We start from the raw sequence: 19,826 nt of genomic DNA, 5'->3' as shown, positions 1-19,826 counted from the left end.
TGCTGAGCTAAAATCAACAGGCTCTGCAAAATGACACAAAAGGTTTTCGAATAATTTTACATATTTATTTGAAGAGATATTAAAAAAATGTTACATTAATAAAAATATCCTGAAAGAGTCCCGTGTTGCAAAAATCTATTAACTCACCTTATTGTCAGGATTTTTTTCCACACACAATATAAACTGAATTAAAGAGATTAAGTTTAAATTAACAGACATGATTTCAGGAAAGATTTTGCAATTCCATTGTTTGGAGAGTCGCTGGGAAAAGGTTGAAGGTTTCCGAAGATGAAAGTGGGGAACCCAGTGATGAATCCGATGAAAAAGAAGCCAAGGGAGAGAAAACGTAAAAATCCTGCAAAGAGGCGCCCTGGCAGGGGGACTGAGCATTGTCCGGGCCTGTTATTGACTCGCAGATGGGTGCTTGGTTGGTAAAATGTTTCTGGTTCTGCCCGTTGTGTCCGTTTTGAGGCTGCTGGTTAATCAGGGTGTTGTGGTGGAAATTGTAACGCTCCCTCTGGATGGGCGCGCCGCCTTCGCCGCTCTCCTTAACCGGCTCAAACTCCTCATTTACGCACGATGGATACTCCCCGTCGCTGTTCCTGTTCTCCTTACACTGGTTCTGCCTTTTGTGTTTCATCCGCCTGTTTTGAAACCATACCTTCACCTGCTTCTCCGTCAAATCCAACAGCGCGGCTATCTCCACCCGCCTGGGTCTGCACAGGTATCTGTTAAAATAAAACTCCTTCTCCAGCTCCAGGAGCTGCGTGTTGCTGTACGCGGTCCTCAGCCTCCTGGATGCAACCACCAGCTCAGCAAGACCAGCTGTACTCTCTGACCTCTCCGGAGAACCTGAAAAACAAAGCACAATGTGTTCAGATAGATCGTGCTAAAACGCGCTGTGCATGGAAACATTGGAGCGCAGGAGAGATTTATGGGTTGGATATGATGGGTCTGCGTGGACAGGACAGGACGCACGGTGAAGATTAATGAACATGACAGCTGCCGGGCCATGTATAAAGTAATCTGTCACTTTCTATTACTGTCAAACATTAGCGCTCTGACGTTGCATCGCAAGTCAGTGCGCTGTTCGATTACATTAAACAAGCTTAAATCAAAAGCTCTGCTGCGTCTAGGAAGGATGCGCATGATCCATGCGGCTCTGAGCGGAGACTAAGAGGAGCCTTTTTAGGCTGAGGGTTATTAATCATCCTGTCTTGCCTTGGGGAGAGAGGTCAGAGCCTGCTGCAGCGGCTGAAGAAGCAGTAGCCTGGCTCCTCTTGATGCTTTTCTTCTCCTTCATCCACGGATACTCGGTGAGCAGAGGCGCAGCCTGCAGCGGACCATGCGCTTTCAATGCCCGTTTGCAACGTGGGTGGACGGTGGGCTTCAGGTCGGGGATGGTCTGCTCGAAGGGGGGAGGAGGAGGAGGAGGAGGAGGAATCGATGTGGAGCTCTTGATTGATGGACTTTGAAAGGCTTCTCCGGCGGGGTTAGTGAGAGATGTCAGGCACTCAGCGAGCGACGGTCGGCTGTTGATGAAACCGCTCTCACGCCCGAATTCGTAATTCATGTCCTCCTGCTTCTGGTTCTGGAGAAGACGCACAGGCACGACGTTTAAATAAGGGATCGGGGATTAACACGAGGTTTAACCTGGCAGTGCTGTGGAGATCTCCGCGCCATGAAGTAGGGATTTCATGGAGACATACTTGGAATTAGACTGTGCTGCTCGTCACATGAGTAAAACCGCCCAATGATAGTTTGGGTGTCATTTTCATCAAATGAAGCCACCGTCCCTCCTGCGGCCGGTTGAGAGAATCTGAATGGGACCGCCTCAGTCTAGGGTCATAGTTACACTGTTTTTGAGGGAGACTGGTGTGTGTGTGTGTGTGTGTGTGTGTGTGTGTGTGTGTGTGTGTGTGTGTGTGTGTGTGTGTGTGTGTGTGTGTGTGTGTGTGTGTGTGGTCTTATTTTACCTTCAATGTGGGGGCAGTGTTTTGTAAAATATCCTACACTGTTGGGACTTACAAGGTACATGTGGGAACATTCAACTGGTCTCCATATGGTAAAGTTCTCTTCTTTAAATTAGGGTAAAGTTTAGAACTAAGGAGTGAATTTGGTTTAGATTAGGGCTTGGGTTGGGTTTATGTTGGTAATGGTTATAGGGTTAGGGAAAGGGTCTGGGTTAGGCCATATAAATGAATGTAAGTGAAATGTCCCCATATATAATTAAAACAAAGCTCTCTCTGTGTGTGAGTGTGTGGTCTTGTTTTACCTACAATTTGAGGGAAGTATTTTGTAAAATATCCTACATGCGAGGACTTACAATACATATGGGGACGTTCAACTGGTCCCTATATGGTAAAGTTCTGTTCTTTGAGTTGGGGTTAGGTTTAGGACTAAGCTGTGAATTCAGTTTAAGTTAGGATTAGGTACATCTTGGTAATAGTTAGGGTTAGGGTAAGGGTAAGGGTCTTAGGCCATATAAAATGAATGCAAGTCAACGTGTGTGTGTGTCCAGGGCAAGGCTCCCCTTCTTTCACCACCACCAGCCCCACCCCCTAACAACAACAAATAATCTCAAACGATAGACATTTTCACCCTTAGATACATTTATTCCAGAGTGATGAATGAATTGCTTAAAGAGTGGAATGATTTTATTTATATTTTGTTTATATGTTTTCAGTCATACAAATTGTTACAAATACAGACAGTGAAAATGCAAAGCAAGGCAAACTCAAATGTGAGGGAAATCCCCAACCCCTTCCTCAAAGAAAAACAAAACAGTAAAAATAATATAAAAGTCAATCTGCTGAAAATAAATTCAAAAATAAGGTGTGAAGTCCTCTCAAAAGTAATACCAAGCTTTGTGATTAATAGAACGATCTGCACAAATGAGGTAAAATATAGACAGTATACAGTTAAATAGTGTGCATAATGTAATAGATATTGATAACACATGGAATTATTTTTTTTTAAGTTTGTTATGAATGTTATTTTCTTTTTTGTTGCCCTCCACGCAGGTTTATAAGTTGTGTAATTACAGATCCAATCGTGGGACAAAAAAAAAAAAAAGTTGATATAGTAGGCTGAGCATTCACTGTACAGAAATAGTTTTTCCTCTCCACTGTGTGAGGGATTGCTGCAGAGTCAACCAAACATTACAAGATGGTCTACTGCAGCTAGTTCATTCAGGAGGAGCAGATTCTGCAAAGGCAATGGCTCAATACAATATTTTTTGCTTATATAAATGTAAATAACTGTCAATGTAAATATTTTTAAGATGGCATGTTGTGAATTAGCATATATGAGTAAAGTTGAAACTTGTCGACATGCTGACCGTATAATATATGTTAACAAATGCTGAATTCTCATAAAATCTGCACTCAATATAATAAAACTTTATTTATGAGACACATCATTACAGTGCTCAAAAGCCTTCTCCTATTTGATTTTTGTGTTATTTTTGTAGTAGGTAGGGGGTTGTTTGGGGGGTACCGCTATTTGCATCTGCTCCTTGGTAAGATTGTCATGTGGTGGGGTATAATTATTGCTAATTATTGAAAAAACAATGGAGACTAAGCATCAACAATTCACAACAATCAGCTTCTTTCTATTTCTTTTATTTCTTTTTTTATATTTTGTGCAACATTGATAAATAATCCAACAATACACTATGACACTATGAAGCTGATGCATCTGATCCCATCCATGAACTGATTGTGGTCAAACTTCTAAAATTGATAAGGAGAAAAAATGTTTACTTTTTTTTTTTAGGATATCATAATCATTCCATATTTTTTCTCTTGATCTTTGTTTATTGTTACATGATTAGGATTATGATGGAAGGATTACACTATGGGTCAAGGATTTTGAGGCATTACAATATTTCTCTAATCTTTAAAAATACATATTAGGGGGGAGGGGGAGAACTTTCTCTTACATACCGACATGACTTTTTGTAGACATACTTCAAAACATGAAATTCTGAAATGGCTTTTAGTTTGCCATCCCTTACTTATTAGTCTCCACCCCATCAAAACTTTCTGGAAGCCCCCTTGCCCATCGACTGTGCATTTTTGGTATGTATGTGTTTTCTGAAAGGTTTTTTCTAATATGATAATCAGTATAATTTAGGCTTTTATAGCACATAGTCTGTGTCAGTGAGCAGGATTTCATCTTACGACTTTTCTGAATGAGGAAGCTTCTGCTGTCCACCCCTCCCCCAGTAAAAACAGAAACTAACACAGAAAAAAACTATCTTGTTAATAGACTTTTGGGGGATCTCGAGTTATTTGGGTGTAATATATTGATGTCATGTGTCATTGTATTTTACAGACTGGGATTAAAAATTTCTATAACTATTATTTCTTTCCTGCTGTAATCCATCTATTCAACTATTCATTTATCCCCCATCTTATTATTCAGTATCAATATTAAGATGGGTCTCTGCCTTTATAATCTTTTACTGTTTGAAACAAAGAAGAAAATGGAAGCAGGAGAGGTTTGTCACTGCAGCGCTGGAGATGGACGGGATCTTTCTGGCTGTTTATTGCTCAGTCTCTAAACAAAGAGCCTGGGTAGCCTTAATGTGATCAATCTTTCCAGACAAAAAGGTCTGACAGCTCCCTGCCAGAGAAGGCATCTGAACCACACAGCACTCCTTAGATCACATGTGACCGAGAAGAAGACAGTCTCACTGACTGGGGATCTGTTTTTTCTAGCTTAAAGATGCTTTTTTTGCAAAAATGTCTAAACATTATAGCTTATTTAAGTCCATGTGCGTCTTGTAAATATTAAACATTTTTTTTGCAAAAGGTGGCATATGGACTTTATAAAGAGGAGCTGAAACTTGGAAGCGCCTAAATGTTTCTTGAAAGGAGCCAAGCAGCTTTTTATTGAAGGATTAAATATTCTTTAGGTGAGTGGGTGCTCATGTTTTCTTTGACTTTAGGAGAATGTGTTCTCCTCTGAAATAATCCATTTGAAAATAAACACAATTTGCTAACTGCTGCTGAATGTTAAATTCATAACATGCATAAAATAATAGCAAACATTTGGTTGTTATAATTTATCTTTAACCAACTCGCTGTTTATAACAGTTAGAGCCAGCTGCTCTAAAATATCCTGCAGTTGAATCACTTAAAACTATATATTTTCCTTAAACTCTGCACACAACATTATTTACAGCTGCTTTGACCCCAAAATCAAAAATGCTTAAATGGACACAGATGTGCAAACAGAGGAATGAGGAAGCAGAGAAAGTTCCTAAAATATTTTCAGCAATACAGAATAGAACAGAATGACAAGAAATGTATATAAGCAAAATAAAAGTCAAACTTTGTACCTTCTAAAGCTGAAATATTATCTTGCTCCTTCTACTCAGAAGCTTTATTTATGCTTTCTGTTTTGCAAGTTCGCCTACGACATGTGGAGGACCAAGAAGAGCTCCGTTTCCCGACTACTTTGGAGACATTTGGGAGGGAAGCCTGCAGCCATGCACCCACGGACGGGGAGTCTTTAAAACAGAAGATATATTTTACTCACTGTGCAGGGAACAGGTGTTATTTTCATCATAAGTAATAAAAACCCAATAAATAAATCAGAAACGACAAGAGTGTGTGTCTGTGTTTTTGAAGTTTGCAAAATTATTATTTTCATGGGAAATTTATACTGATCTACGACATTTTGAACTTAAACATGTGTGATAGATTGATGATTAAATAACTGATGATATAGGCCTACAGTAAAAAAAAATATTGTGTGTTTTCTTTGGCAAAACAGAACTCTGAGGGTGTAGGCCTGTGTTAGAGGTGGGGGTCGAAACCAAAGCAGTTCATAGATAGGATTTTAAAATTATTTTTATATTTACAACTCGTCGAGGCGCAAGTTGATATGTCATTATTTTTAAATCTGAAACAATAATGTGACTTTTCCCCGCATAAAAGCAGAGAAATTACCTCCCCATGTTGAAGAAAAAGTGTAATGAAAAATCTACGTTTAAGGCTGATTCTATGAACAAAATCCCACCCACGGAACCCACTGCTACTCCTGCCACGCATTGCAACGCTGTTGCATAAAGAATGGAGCGCCATTTTTGGCGCATTTACAATTCAGCTAGGCTGGGAGTCATCAGATTACTCCACACCTCACCATAACTACACAAGACATTTTTATCACAAACAGATCAATTCTGCAGAAATGTTTTAGTTGCCCTGAGAGAATAAGATTAGTTCAAAACATATTTTAATTAATAGCCTAGTTGTAGTAACTCTAATAGTGCAGGAGTATTAAAAACTCAACTAATCTCCATTTTCATCTCCAAATTTAGAAAAATCTCATTTTTTTTTCTGTTTTACAAACACTGCTTCCTTGCAGTTCAATTGTGGATAAACTCATCACTCTCATCCCAAACTATATGATGCTGACAGTGCGGCTTGGAGGGGCTAAATGTGCTCAAGTCTCCCCCCTCCTGATCTGCCCCCTCCCCTCCAACAAGAGTCCCCTCTGTCACTAGTGTCATGAGATGTGATGAATAGGGGGGTCGTAAAAGGCCGCTGCAAACAACTTCCTAGCAACTTTCTGTTTTTCTGCAGCACGGCTACGCAAATGGAGAATGTCCAGCCCTTGCTTTGGGGATCAGGCAGCGGGAATGGCATTCAGCCACAGGAACAACACTGTAGCCTATTCCTAACTGAGGTCTGAATGGTGGTGTGTTATCTATGGTTTTTGGCACATGTGAATATCAGCTCTCGTTAGAATATCCCATCAGTGTCCAAGACGGGGGAATTACGCAATGAATGCGCCACATGACCTTTTGCGTGGTGAGAGCAGGGCTAGGGAGGGAGGTGGAGAGAGGAAGCAATTTACGCAGAAAGGAAACGAAATGATTTTCCTTATTATTTAGATTACAAATCCAGAGTATTACATAGGCCTACTCTGGGGATCAGAAGAATTAGATGTCAGCTTTATTAGCCATGATTTATTAAGTCATAATTTATTTAGAATCTACACGTGGTTTAGGGTACTTGTAATTTTTAACAGCAGTCATTGGCGATGAGTGTTTTTTGTTATGAAATAAAGAAAAAAACTCCAGAACACAGTTTTAGATTAGATATGCTGGTAATTCCAAGCGGAATTCCAACATGCATTCCAACAGGAGCGGCGTCTGTGTGCCTTGAACGCATCATCTGCTCTAGTTTCCAAATGAACCGTTGGCGCCCCCTGCCGATCCCCTGAGCGAAGCAGCACTGAACGAGAACAAAGCCTTTACTGCATTATTATAAAGCTTCATTAGGCCTGCTTGAAGATTTGCTCCATCAGAACTACTTTTCAGGTTGAACTGGCCTTTTTATTTCGTTCCTGAGACGGTGAAAATACATTAAATGTAAAATCTCTGTAAACAGAGCCTATTCTCTGCCCAGAGAGCCCAGCGCACAAAAAGTCAAACAGCAAAGGGATGACTCTGGTCTGAGACAGTGGAATTGTCACTAGACGGTTGTAAACTAATTACACCTTTGAAGGCAGACCCATATGCACTCCTGTCTGCTGCACCAAACACCCCCCTCTGTATAATGGGGGGGGGGCTTTGTTGGCACCCCTTTGCATCCGATTTGTTTGCTGGAAGCAAGTTAAAAATGAGGCCTGTGTGTTTCCACGAACCTTTGCTTGCTACGCAATTTTCGCACCTTATGAAATGTCGGGTTATGGTAGTAGGAGAAGGCAGCTACAGTTTATAGAGCAAAAGGGGAGCTGCTGCTTTTAGAGAAAAAAACAGACAAAATAATTGCGCCAATCTGATTTTTTTAGCCACATAAATGTCCTGATATCTTTCAGTAATCAAATGCATCCTACCTTTTAAAAACACTTTACTAAATTGAGCAAAATAAAAAAATCTAACAAAATAACAATACGATCAAATGAGAAAAAAGAAAGAAAAAAAGAAAAAAAAATTAATATATTTCACTCAACAATTAAAATAAATTCACATTATTGCTGACTATGCCTCTAGTTCTATTTTCATCCAACTGTGAGGAATTATTCTGAATACAAATTATTAAAATAGTAATAGATAAATGTATAACATTATTGGAAATATTATTAAAAATAATATGTGGAACACGTTTTGGTTAGATTTTCATCATGTCGCCCACAACAAATTCTTCCACCAATTCATTCAAAGCTGAACATATGGGCTACTTCCTACATAATAAAACAGCAGAAAGAAAAAAAAACGTAAAAATCTTAAAAAGTAAAAAAAAAAATGTACAGATTTTAATTATACAATACATTCCTTACATTTTCAATATCTTAAAATTGGCTCACATCATGATCATTGACATTTAAGCCAGTAGAAGTTTTGAATTTGATTAAAACTTTGAGCCTTTCTGACAAAACAAAAATGTGGTTAAGGTGTTTGTCCATTTTCAATACCAAAAGATTTTTTTATTCAATTTTTTTATTGAATAATTGTAAATAAAATCCTTTGCAAAATAAAAAATTAGGAAAAATAAGCGTTATTTTTCCTTTAAGCTAAATTTATCTTATTGCAACAGGAACACAACGATTTTTTTCTTTACCCAAATGGTAACGAATCACTACCACATAGTTCCAACCAACTACACTTTATTTTGAATCAAATATGTAGGCTACGAATGAGGTATTTCAAGTGTGCACATAGTTTTGACAAATGCATCCGAACATTTTGACACACAAGGCCGCAAAACAATAAGTTAACCAAAGCAAATAGGTAGCTGAAGGATATCTAGGTAGTCAAGTATCGGTTCATGCAAATAATAAACGGCCTACAGAGTCAACAGTATGTGTGCGCAGAATACAAGACATCCAAATTTACAACGTGGCACAAACACAGAAAATATGAAAACCGAGAAACAGGGACACCCGAGTGTTGTTTTAACAACACTAATTTACAACAATTACCGAGAATTACAAGACACCCCCGCCACACACACACACCCTCCCTCTCCTCCCCCCTCTCCCCCCTCCTCCAGCTTTAAATCCAAAGACGCATTAGCTGTCTTTCCGTCTGTCTCTGTTTTCTTTTTTCATCTTCATCCTGCGGTTCTGGAACCAGATTTTCACCTGTCTCTCGGTCAAATTCAGGAGTCTCGCCACTTCGTACCTGCGCTCCCGAGGGAGGTACATGTTGAAGAGGAACTCTTTCTCCAGTTCGAGGATTTGGTGCTTGGTGTAGGGGCAGCGCTTTTTCCTGGTGGGCTTTGCGTGAAGCCAGTTCGACGACGGGTTGTCTGGAGGAAAAGAGGCATCATAATGGTTTTGAATGTTCTTTTTTTTATTGTAAGCTCCTATTTTTAACACATAGAAAAAGAGATGGCACTCCTGTGTTTGCCATCCCTCAGAAAATCCATTTTTCAGATTAAAACCAGGTTTTAATTTGGCTTAAAATTGACTATCCCCATCACTACTAGGCCATAGACTTGAATAAATAAGGAAAATGTTTCTTTGCTTACTTGCATCCACCTCCTCCTTCCTCTCATCCGTCTGTTTGTCGTCGCTGGCTGCAGATGTGGGGGATGTTTCACAGGGAATCTCTGTGAGGGAAGCTCCGTTTTCAATGTCAGATAAAAGCGGTGGGTGTGATTCTAGAGTCGTACATTCCGCGCCTCCGATTAACGGTTCGGGCTTTATCTCGTAATGCGCGGCTGCAGACTGGATTCCCGTCAAACACAACGACGCAGAGAGAGGATCCAACGCCCAGGAGCGCGCAAACATGCCATCTGCGTCTCCGCTGTATTGGTGATGTAGGTAAGCGTTTGGAGGGTGCGCCCCGATGGTGCCCCAGGATCCTCCGCCTCCGAAGATAGAGGATTTCGGTTCCTGTCCGCCATATTCGTTGTGCGACGCCTGCTCCATCCCTGCAGAGGATGAGTACCTCATCGATGCTATTTCTTCCTGATCGGAAAGAATGCGCGCGTCTACATAGTAGCCTGTTCCCATTGTTCCAGATCGAAAAGATATACAAAGCAATAAAGGGGGGAAAAAATGGAAGACGAGATTCAAAACCTCCCTTTTACAATCATTTAACGTTTAGAGAACGGATTCAATCCATTGCAAGGTGCCGCGTTGGTGCGCCACCTACAAGCTCCTTGCGTCCAGTAACTTGAACACTATCCAAAATTGGATAGGGCGCCCCAAAACACGTGACCGTGGGACAGAACAATAAATAATAAATCAGCCCCGCATACCGCTCGGCTTAAAAAGGGGGCCACCATTTTCCCCTCACCATATTTTAATAGCAAATCTCCGCGCTTTTATTGGCAAATATTTCCTTTTATTAGCAATAAACGTTGTGATTTTGGTCCAGGGATTCCCATTTATTGTAAACCATCAAGGCTGTGAATACACGAGCAGAGTTATTGGTTCTTTAACGCTTCTTTTCTATAAATAACCGATTTGAAGAAAGAAACATGGACGCTAAAATGTGTTAGATTTGAAATGAAAGCTTTAGAAAAGCCTCGGGTGTAAATATCCTTAACGCAACTTTTGTTATTGTTTTTCTATTGTAGTTATTCTTACATATCGAACATGTGAAGGTTACTTTTGTAAATAACCTTAAGGGTAGTTTCCACACTGGAAAAAAAAATCAAAATCTAGATCTAGCTAGAAGTAATTTCTTCTTAAAATAGGTGCATTTTTGAGGAGGGGAAATAGACAGTTTGCCAATGGAACAAGACAATTGACACTTAAAATAAGAAATCGCAATTGTATTGTCTTATTTCCGGTGCATTTCATCTAATTATTTTATTTTAAGAGTAAAACTACTCATTCCATTTGCAAACTATCTCATTTACCTGCTCATATTAAGGGTGAATACACTTAATTTAAGACATTTTTACTTATTTCTAGATCGTTTTTCCAGTGCAGGAGATAACCAAGCTGCGTCTATAAGCCAGGCTCCACTTTAAAGGCAATCCTAGGCGGAAAGCAGCAGGGTTAAAGTTATGTGGGTGCCATATAACGGCCCATTTTTACCACGGGCAATTGGGTTGTTTTTCTCCAGGTTACAGCTTGGCTGTCTAAGCTAAATATCACCAATAAAGCTCACCCTTTGTCCTCTTTCTCTGCATGATCCTTGCAGACACATCCGGCATTTTTAAAGCAACTGGCGAGACTGCAATGATCATAACCGAGGCCTTGTGTGTCCAAACCTTTTTTTCCCGAGGTGTAGAAATAAAAAAAAGGGGATTTACTACTTTTTTCCAAGAGCCTAAGATCTAAAAAATATTTTTTCCCTCTGATCATGCTGTTCAGCTAATTGAATTTTCCAAAACGTGCAGAAATCTGACGATTCATCCGAGTAATTTGCTATATTTTACGCACAGATGATTCTCTGTTCACTGTTTATGAAAAGAAAAAAGCTTATGATTTATGCGCCAAACGTTAATAAAGATGTTCCAACGAGGTTTGCTTTTAATTATAAGATGATTTTCACTGAGGTAATCAAGGCAGTTTCGTGTTGTGGAAACATAAAATAAAAAGCCCAACAACATGAGACTACCTAAACCACGCAGCAGCCTGCTCTCCTGTGAAGCGATTAGTGTTTTTGGTGTAACTTTAATTTTAATAGTAAAAACTTGTTTAAACCCGGTTGTTGCTTGAAAACAGCCTTTTAAGTATTACATTTTCACTCCTTCTTTTTTCTCATTGATAAAATATCCGAGGTCTGCTTTTGCGTAAAGATTGTTGTACCCTGTTGTCCAAGAAGTTATTTGTAAAGATTCGTTTTTTATAAAAGAAGTCTGTGAAGCTGGTGATGCCTTCTGGTTAAGCAAAGTGAATGTAAGTTAAAAGTCTGTTAGCCAACATGAAGATTCAAACCAAACGTCACAACTTATAGGTTCTACTGATTGGGAAAACCAAAGGAAACTTGCATCAAATTCTAACAACATAAATAAGTTTAAAGCTGTTGGTTAGTGAGGGATCTTCCAGCATCTCCAGATATGCTCTCCTAGTTGTCACACAATACACTGGAAAAAAAAATCGAAATTAAGATAAGTAATGTTTTCTTGAAATAAGTGCATTTGTTCTTTGATTGAGGAGGTAAAAGCGACATTTTGCCAATGGAACAATATAATTTACATTTAAAGTAAACACAGTTGAGTTGTCTTATTTTAAGTGCATATTATCTAATTATCTTATTTTAAGAGTACAAATATTTATTCCATTGGCAAACTATCTCATTTACCTACTCAATTTGAGACATTTTCACCTTTTTCTAAATCGTTTTTCTAGTGTATGGACCATTTTTACTCCACTGCATTTTCATCACAAACAGTTCCAAGTGAAATAAAAGTGAAGCATGCCTAAAAATCTTGTTTATTTGTTTGTTTGTTTTATGGTTTAGCTTGTTTTGTTGTTGATGTTGTTTTATTGCTTTGTGGGTTTTTTTTTTTTTGGTTTTTTTTTGTTGGGATGGGTCACATGACTTAAAAGACTTAGCTTTAATGTTGTGGTTTAGCGCTCATATGGATGAAATGATGGACTGAAAAGGTCATATTCAGCATATATATCGGGTCTAAATCTCTACAGTCAATATTAAATGATTATAACAAACACCTCCTTAGATGCCTGGTATTTTATCTATAAAAACAGGTTTGTTTTCAGTGTAAGATTCCCATTGAATGAAAAGGGAAAGCACTGGACTTGTACAAAGAATGAGCATTTAAAACAGCACACAAAGCCCCTCATAGGGATGTAATAATATGTCTGCGGCTACATTGTTTTTTATTCATTAGAGCAGCTAAATGTGCAAATATTTTCAAGACCTTTTCTTTTTTTCAGCTTTCACATTAAGGTCTACATGTAACTGTAACACAAATGAGGCAGTGGTAAGTCCAGCATGCAAAATCCAATGGATCACTCAGATTGAGTGTATGTACAAGCCGGGACAACTGGATGGATGGAAAGGTGGCGGTATATAAATACAAATCCACGACAAGAACAGCTCTGATCAATAAGTTAGTTTCCAGAGTTTGGGTGGAGGAGAGGGAAGAAAGGAGAAGAGGAGGAGTAGGAGGAGAAGGATGTTTCTCATCAAAGTCTCACGAAAACCCAAAGTTGCTGGAAAGCTCCCGGATCCTGTTCTCGCGGCTCATCTTTTTCAGTTTCATCCTCCGGTTCTGGAACCAGATTTTAACTTGCCTGTCGGTGAGGTGCACGCTGCGGCTGATCTCGAGGCGACGCTCCCGAGTCAAGTACATGTTGAAGAGAAACTCTTTCTCCAGCTCCAGAGTCTGGTGCTTGGTGTAAGGGCAGCGCTTCTTCCTGCCGCTCTTTGCTGTCAGCCAGTTGGCCGTGCTTTCTGTCTTCCCATCTCCTGTTAACAGTGGGGAAAGGAGCGCAGTGTTACTGCAGGCAACAAGTATCATAGAAGATGAGCTGTTAATTAGAAGCAGGCACTTAAAACGATGTTGCGGAAGTTTGACAAGGCCAGTCTGCTATTGATTTCAAATTTATTATCTGACTTACAAACGCTAAGATAAGAGCAAAGATATGATACTATTCTTTTTTAAATTATACCATATTGGTAATATCTTAATTTTACGCACACCTGTAACCAAAGACAAATAACGTGCAAATTATATATATATATATATATATATATATATATATATATATATATATATATATATATATATATATATATATATATATATATATATATATATATATATATATATATATATATATATATATATATATATATATATATATGTGTGTGTGTGTGTGTGTGTGTGTGTGTGTGTGTGTGTGTGTGTGTGTGTGTGCATGTCATTATGTTTTTTTATGCAAAAAAGGTTTACTTATAAATATGAAAATAAATAATAGAATATAACATAAATAATATAATATATAACATAAAAAGGTAATTTGAATACAGACGGCGCCCTGTATATTTTCTTTTACCTGAGGGGAAAAAGATTAACTCCCACTTTACAACTAACAAATGATAATCCAGATAATGTATAATAGTCATCATAATTCGCGTTACCTGTTATCTTTATTTCACAAACAAGTGTTTTTTTGTTTTTGTTTTTTTGCAAAAATTTCGTTAAAATCAATTATCTGTAATCGCATATCTTTTCAGTCTTCATAATGCATTGTTAACCAGAATGTTAATTGTGTCAACAGTGATGAAGAGGTTTAACTTACTGTTAAGACATTGTTTTGCCTTATGTTATATTTATTGATTGAAATACCTTCATATCTATTTTTTTTTTTTTTTTTTTGCAGGCATAGTAATGTGGAACTGATGTGCAGGAGGACATTAGTCTACTGTTTGATACTGGCAGAAATATATTTTATTGTTAAAACAAGACAAAAAAAACAATACCGTTGAACTTTTGGGTGTTGTAATTCAGACCCCAGTTTTCTGTCACTGAACTACCAGATAGACAGCTTTAATGCAGTTGGCAATGGGATAGGAAATTGACTGCATTCCATTGTGATCAAAGTGGAAAATATGTAAATTAGTCTGAAAGTTTCTTTGACTGGATCATTTTTCAATTCATTTGCACCGATTTTACCAAACAAAGGCGACAATAATATTCAATTTAAATGTTAAAACATCATTATATGTAAAGACAACTCTTCTATTCATTATTCTTTATTGTTATCTTTGACTTAAACGATTTTTGATATACACAGCTATAACCCTAAAAAAGGCGCAACTATAGCGGGGGCCTGTTTCCGTTTTAAGCGCAACCAAAGAGGCACAATGGGTTCAATCCTCTGTTCTGATTGGCCAAGTCATGGTCAAATTTGTGTCAGCCCAAACAAACAGACCTGGGAATCTCTTGTTCACCTAAAGCTGAAACTACTCCTCTATCATGCATTAGAAACCTTAATTGGCTGTAAAACAATAACCGCCCACTTAACAAAAAAAGGAAAACATGGATATGTCTGAGGAGCTCGCTGATTTTGCTTCATTTTGCAGCAGCTTTTCAAGTTGTCACCTTTTACGGACTTGTCTCGACACTCTGCGCTGCACGCATCGGCGGGATCCGTGGAAGATGAGCTCTCCGAGGAGAGGCGGCTGTCCTCCTCCTCCCTGCTCGGGGCGCACGGTGCAGGAACAGGCGCCTCCTCGTTAATCTCCCCGCGATCCGGCTCCGCGGAGATGGACTGCGGCTGGGGGGGCTGGCCTTCAAAGCGGCTGGCTCGCTGCAGACTGAAGTGATTCATGTCCGGCTGAACATCGTGGTGGAGCCTGGAGGACGCATATGTCTGAGACAGACGGAAGTAGCCCGGGACTGGGACGGTGCTACCGGGGCAGGAGGTGGTGGAGTAGGATGTGTCTTCAGCTGTCGCTCCTTTAGGCATTTTTTCTGACTCATAAAGGCAGCAGGCGCTCTCCTCCTTTATGCTCGGCGAGAAGGAACACTGAGCCAAGTGCTGGCCGCTGCAGGGCTGATCCACCCGGCAGGACCTGGACGTTTCCAGCCACGGTTCCATCCCCTGAACATACGGAACCGAGGACGGGATCATACTTTGGGTCGTTGGCTCGCTGCGCTTCCCGACGGCTGGGAAACAGGAGCCATATGAATATTCCGAGGCTGCTGGCAAATAAAGCCCGCTGCTTTGGTAATAAGGAGCGCCGTCGGTTCTCACGTTGATTAAGGAGTCCACAAAGAAAGAGTTTCCAGCCTGGTTGTGGGAACATGACATCGTCGCGCTGTTATGTGGCGGCGGATGAAGATGGCCTTCTCTGGCTGACATTTCTTGTGCAAAAACATTGCTGAATAATTACTGATACTCACGCTTCTCACTGAAGTCTGCAGCCAATTAAAACACCAGCCGACTGCAGACTCCTCCCAGACAGAGCAGCCAACTCTAATATGTCGTATATTTTCTTTCAGACCAAGTAAAGAAAAAACTCTTATAAAAAGGTGCTGCATTTTAGCCCCGTTTTGTTAAAAAAGGAACACGTCGAATTTACTTGGGGATAATTTCCCGAGAACTGCGATCCCTCCAGCGGCCTCACTTTAACAAGTTAGTTGCTGAGAGCTGTCCCCAGCAACTGTGCGCATTGTCGTTTTACAATCGCTTTTACAGCACAGTAAAAATGAAGGGTTGGAGAGATGCCTGTAGGAAATAAAAGAGGAAAGATACAAAAAAAAAAGAAAAAACTCCTATGGAGGAAGGACTCTACCTTTGTAGCTCTGAACATCATTGTTGGACTTCACTTTTAAACCCTGCACCATCAAAGCCTGCAGTGGATTCCATCCGGTTATACTGTTGCACATACCAAAGCAAAGCCAGTTGTGGGATGAAGCGTAGCTGTAACATTGTGGGTTAAAATGCCTTGATGGTGTCAATAGCCCACAACTTTCACTGCACACTGGATGTGTAACCACCAGAGCGAAACAATACCCTGGAGGAACATTTATTTGGCTCAGATTAGATGGAAGAAGGGCTGGTACATCAATTTATATATATATATATATATATATATATATATATATATATATATATATATATATATATATATATATATATATATATATATATATATATATATATATATATATATATATATATATATATATATATATATATATATATATATATATTGCACGTTATTTGTCTTTGGTTACATGTGTGCGTAAAAGTGCGATGGAAGCCAAATTCCAAAAAATCGTCTCTATGTTGAGTGGGGAAATATTCTTTCAATTAGTTATGATTTTTTTATTGTTTTTTCTCTTGATGGTTAATGGATGAATTATTTTATCTATTTATTAATTAATTAATTCCAAGAGCATTCAATCTTGTGCTATAATAACAAAGCAAAACATCAATTTTCCATATACACCTCATTTATTTGGTTGTGCTTTTTATCCAGAAATGACTTTGAGATTAAATTGATCAGTTGATTTGGGATTTGTTCAGATTAACCCTGTTTTTATTCCTTTATTTATGTACACGTTTTCTCATTTTATTTCTTTATGGATTTATGTTTCTATCGTTTTATACTGAGTAGTTTGGGATGGGTTTTTTAAAGGATGATGTGTTATTTATTGGAGCCAACATTCATTTCACGGCTCCTCTTGTTCAGAATGTTTCCCAGTGCAGAATATATAGTTTGTGGATAACTTTAAAATAATTAAAGCTGAAGGTTTTTCGGGATGCTTCAGAGAGAGACAAAGGGCCCCAAAATACATACTTTTTTTTTTTTTTTTTTTTTTTTTTTGAGGCGGGGGGCACTTAGCTGAGACAGTGTTTAAAACAGGCCTGCAGATTTAGTGCGAGCCAGAAACGTCTCTGAAGATGGGATTTGCCCTACTCCACCGCGGTCACGTCTATCTCCCCCCACAGCCTGGAGCCGTAAAGTCTAGAAATAAGAGCTGCAGTTTTATATGGCGTCAGACCTGCTGCAGTCAAACAGCGATGAAGGAAAATATCCATTAACCCTGGAGGATTATTTCCTGTCATGTTTCTGTATGCTCCTTTTTTTTTTTTATTATCATCCCCTTATATCATTACTCTCATAAAACACACAGTTTCATAGGCAAAGATTTTATTCTTTAAGTTTGTAAGGAGTTGTTAGAAAGTGCATGAAAAATACCACCCGGGTGGCTGAATGCGCACAACAAGCGGCTCCAAAGAAACTAAGTTTTAAATTTTTTGCCTGTTAGAAAACAAGTCCATCTCAATACACGTTTTATTTATGTCCAAATCTAGTTGAAGCGTTAACCTCATATGTGACCCTTATTCAAATAAACATACATTACATATTATTTGTTAGTTGCATCCCAGCAATTCCTCTTTGAATTATAGATTACAACAAACGCCTTTAGATTTGTGACTCTCAGATGTACATAATCTGGATTAACTCAAGTTTAAACCACCATGCAGAAGTTAATATGTCCTAAATAAAAACACATGATGATATTCCTGGGCCTACCTTCATCAAATCCTTAGATGGTAAGATATTCTAAAAAAAAAAAAAAAAAAAAAAAAAAAAAAAAAAAACACCTGAGGGGCTGCAGTCCCAACTTCTTTTCTATGATCTCTATTCACGGCAATGACATTGATCTGAGGAGCGCCACCCAGTGGGCTGAGACGGAACCACCTTATAAGAACAATAAGAGCGGGAAGCGCAGAGAATACCAATCCCACCATGCAGCGGTGAGATGCTGCAACAAATGATGAAGGAAAAGTCCAAGAAGACACCTTTCAATGTTTTTTTTTTCTTCAGCCCCCTCCTTTAAAGTCCCGGTTAATAACCTTGGTCTCAGACGCTTTATGGCACTGCACTCCAAATGGTCCAGACGAAGCCGCCCTTTTATGGCCAAGTTGCTGGAGCAACTAGGAGGATGTGCAGCAATCAAAGCGGAATTCCTGAGAGCCCAACAGGATGCGCGGTGTAGTAAGGAAGCCTCCATGCAGGACCCCTATTACATTATGACAGGCCATTCGGGTTGTTTTCAGGGGCCCGGTGGTCCAAATAAAGCTGTCTTCGTGAACTTATAGGTTAAACACATCATGCTTGAATTAAATAAATTTACTTTTCCACCTGAGTTTTTGGACTTTTATTTCGTTTGTAAAAAACTAAACGAATAAATAAGAAAATTGAAATTACACATGTTATCCGCTGGTGTGTTTGTTGGATGGTGATCTGGTTTGTAAAGCCTTGTAACGTGTTTGTTTCGAGGAGCTGGTTAGAAAGCTGCTAAAAACATGGTCTAAGAAATTTTAGGGAAAAAAATTCAAAGCATGTGCTAAAGTGTTTAAATATTGGAAATTATCAATAGACCTAAATCATTTGATTCTACAAATCACAAGATTCTACCAAAAATTGAATTATAAGTGATTTTTTTTCTTAAAATAAATGCATTTTTTCTTGGGTTGATGAAGTAAGTGAGACACTTTCACAATGGAACAAGACGATTTACATTTAAAATAAGAAAAAAGCAATTGCATTGTCTTATTTCAAGTGCATTTAATCTAATTATCTTATTTTAGAGTAAAAATACTCATTCCATTGTCAAATCCTCCTATTTACCTACTCATATTAAGGGTGAATATATTTAATTTAAGAAATCTTTACTTATTTCTAGATTTTTTTTTTTTATTTATTTATTTATTTATTTTTTGCAGTGTAGCAGCAGTTATTGGTTCAAGGCTATTTAGGCTATGAGCATATCTAAACAAAATCATGTTTAAGGTGAAGCATGTGTGGGCTTATCTGCATCAAACTAACATGCATGCCAAACAAAACATCAGCATTTCCCCTCCCTAACAAATGAATGGATTCTTTGTAACAAACTAAATGCAGCGACTCTTATTTCACTATCAGATAACAGCTCTTTCAAGCATGACGCTTTCCACAGATTGTGTGTGCTGGGTCATAAAAACAGATCAGATTATGTTAAATTAGATGTTGTCCTTATTCACCAGTTTGTCCATTTTGTGGGGAATCTAAAAAAAAAAAGAAAGTATAATCCATGTTTACAGCTAAAACTTTGGGGGTTGAAGATGTTTAAAGACATTGGTGGGAAGAAAAGAAAAAAACATTAAACCCGCCAGCTGATTTCCGTCAACAATAACGCAGACTCCAAAACATAAGCTACATAAGGGTTTCAGGTTACCACGGGCATAAAATAAAATTATGGCGGAGGGGCCATGACGGCAAGCGCTTTCTTTGAAAGACTTTTAAAATCTGTTCGTGTTTTTAGGGGGAAAAAACACGAAAACAATTATTTATATATTTTTTTTAATTATATATAGAATTTGTGTTTAAGGGGGGAAAAGGGAATAAAATTGAAGACATTGAATGCTATCAG

General features: G+C 38.6%; 2 protein-coding genes and 1 long non-coding RNA gene across 5 annotated transcripts; 1 reads left to right on the top strand and 2 right to left on the bottom strand.

The window, feature by feature from the left end:
- Positions 1–50: 50 nt before the first annotated feature.
- On the bottom strand, positions 51–16,124 carry hoxa10b (homeobox A10b). 3 transcript variants are annotated; one of them, XM_038269566.1, is made up of 3 exons: positions 14,997–16,124; positions 13,183–13,357; positions 674–852 (listed from the first exon to the last, which is right to left on the bottom strand). In XM_038269566.1, the coding sequence occupies exons 1-3, from the start codon at positions 15,757–15,759 to the stop codon at positions 813–815; spliced, it is 978 nt and encodes a 325-aa protein (XP_038125494.1). In that variant the 5' UTR covers positions 15,760–16,124; the 3' UTR covers positions 674–812. The 3 variants fall into 3 exon arrangements, with proteins under 3 accessions (XP_038125493.1, XP_038125494.1, XP_038125492.1); XM_038269565.1 differs by lacking the exons at positions 13,183–13,357; positions 14,997–16,124 and adding an exon at positions 1,222–1,890 and having other exon boundaries at positions 51–852; XM_038269564.1 differs by lacking the exon at positions 674–852 and having other exon boundaries at positions 12,740–13,357; positions 14,997–16,118.
- Positions 4,125–5,615, top strand: LOC119772880. The gene is made up of 2 exons (XR_005279315.1): positions 4,125–4,921; positions 5,417–5,615. It is a non-coding gene; the product is annotated as an uncharacterized LOC119772880 (long non-coding RNA).
- On the bottom strand, positions 8,609–10,681 carry hoxa9b (homeobox A9b). The gene is made up of 2 exons (XM_038269568.1): positions 9,492–10,681; positions 8,609–9,269 (listed from the first exon to the last, which is right to left on the bottom strand). Exons 1-2 carry the CDS (start codon positions 9,976–9,978, stop codon positions 9,031–9,033), a joined length of 726 nt encoding a protein of 241 aa, XP_038125496.1. The 5' UTR covers positions 9,979–10,681; the 3' UTR covers positions 8,609–9,030.
- Positions 16,125–19,826: the final 3,702 nt, after the last annotated feature.

This window comes from Cyprinodon tularosa, unplaced genomic scaffold, assembly GCF_016077235.1.
Source record: "Cyprinodon tularosa strain WSP-4 unplaced genomic scaffold, ASM1607723v1 ctg73, whole genome shotgun sequence".
Lineage (NCBI taxonomy): Eukaryota > Metazoa > Chordata > Actinopteri > Cyprinodontiformes > Cyprinodontidae > Cyprinodon > Cyprinodon tularosa.
The sequence above is the reverse complement of the archived record's forward strand: the minus strand, read 5'-3'. Positions and strand labels throughout refer to the sequence as shown.

Coding starts and splice junctions, on each gene's coding strand:
- hoxa9b (XM_038269568.1), bottom strand. CDS start 9,978: ATGGGAACAGGCTACTATGTAGACGCGCGCATTCTTTCCGATCAGGAA. Junction 9,270..9,491: donor GAAGGAGGAGGTGGATGCAA/GTAAGCAAAGAA, acceptor CTTTTCCTCCAG/ACAACCCGTCGTCGAACTGG.
- hoxa10b (XM_038269564.1), bottom strand. CDS start 15,759: ATGTCAGCCAGAGAAGGCCATCTTCATCCGCCGCCACATAACAGCGCG. Junction 13,358..14,996: donor TCGAGACAAGTCCGTAAAAG/GTGACAACTTGA, acceptor CACTGTTAACAG/GAGATGGGAAGACAGAAAGC.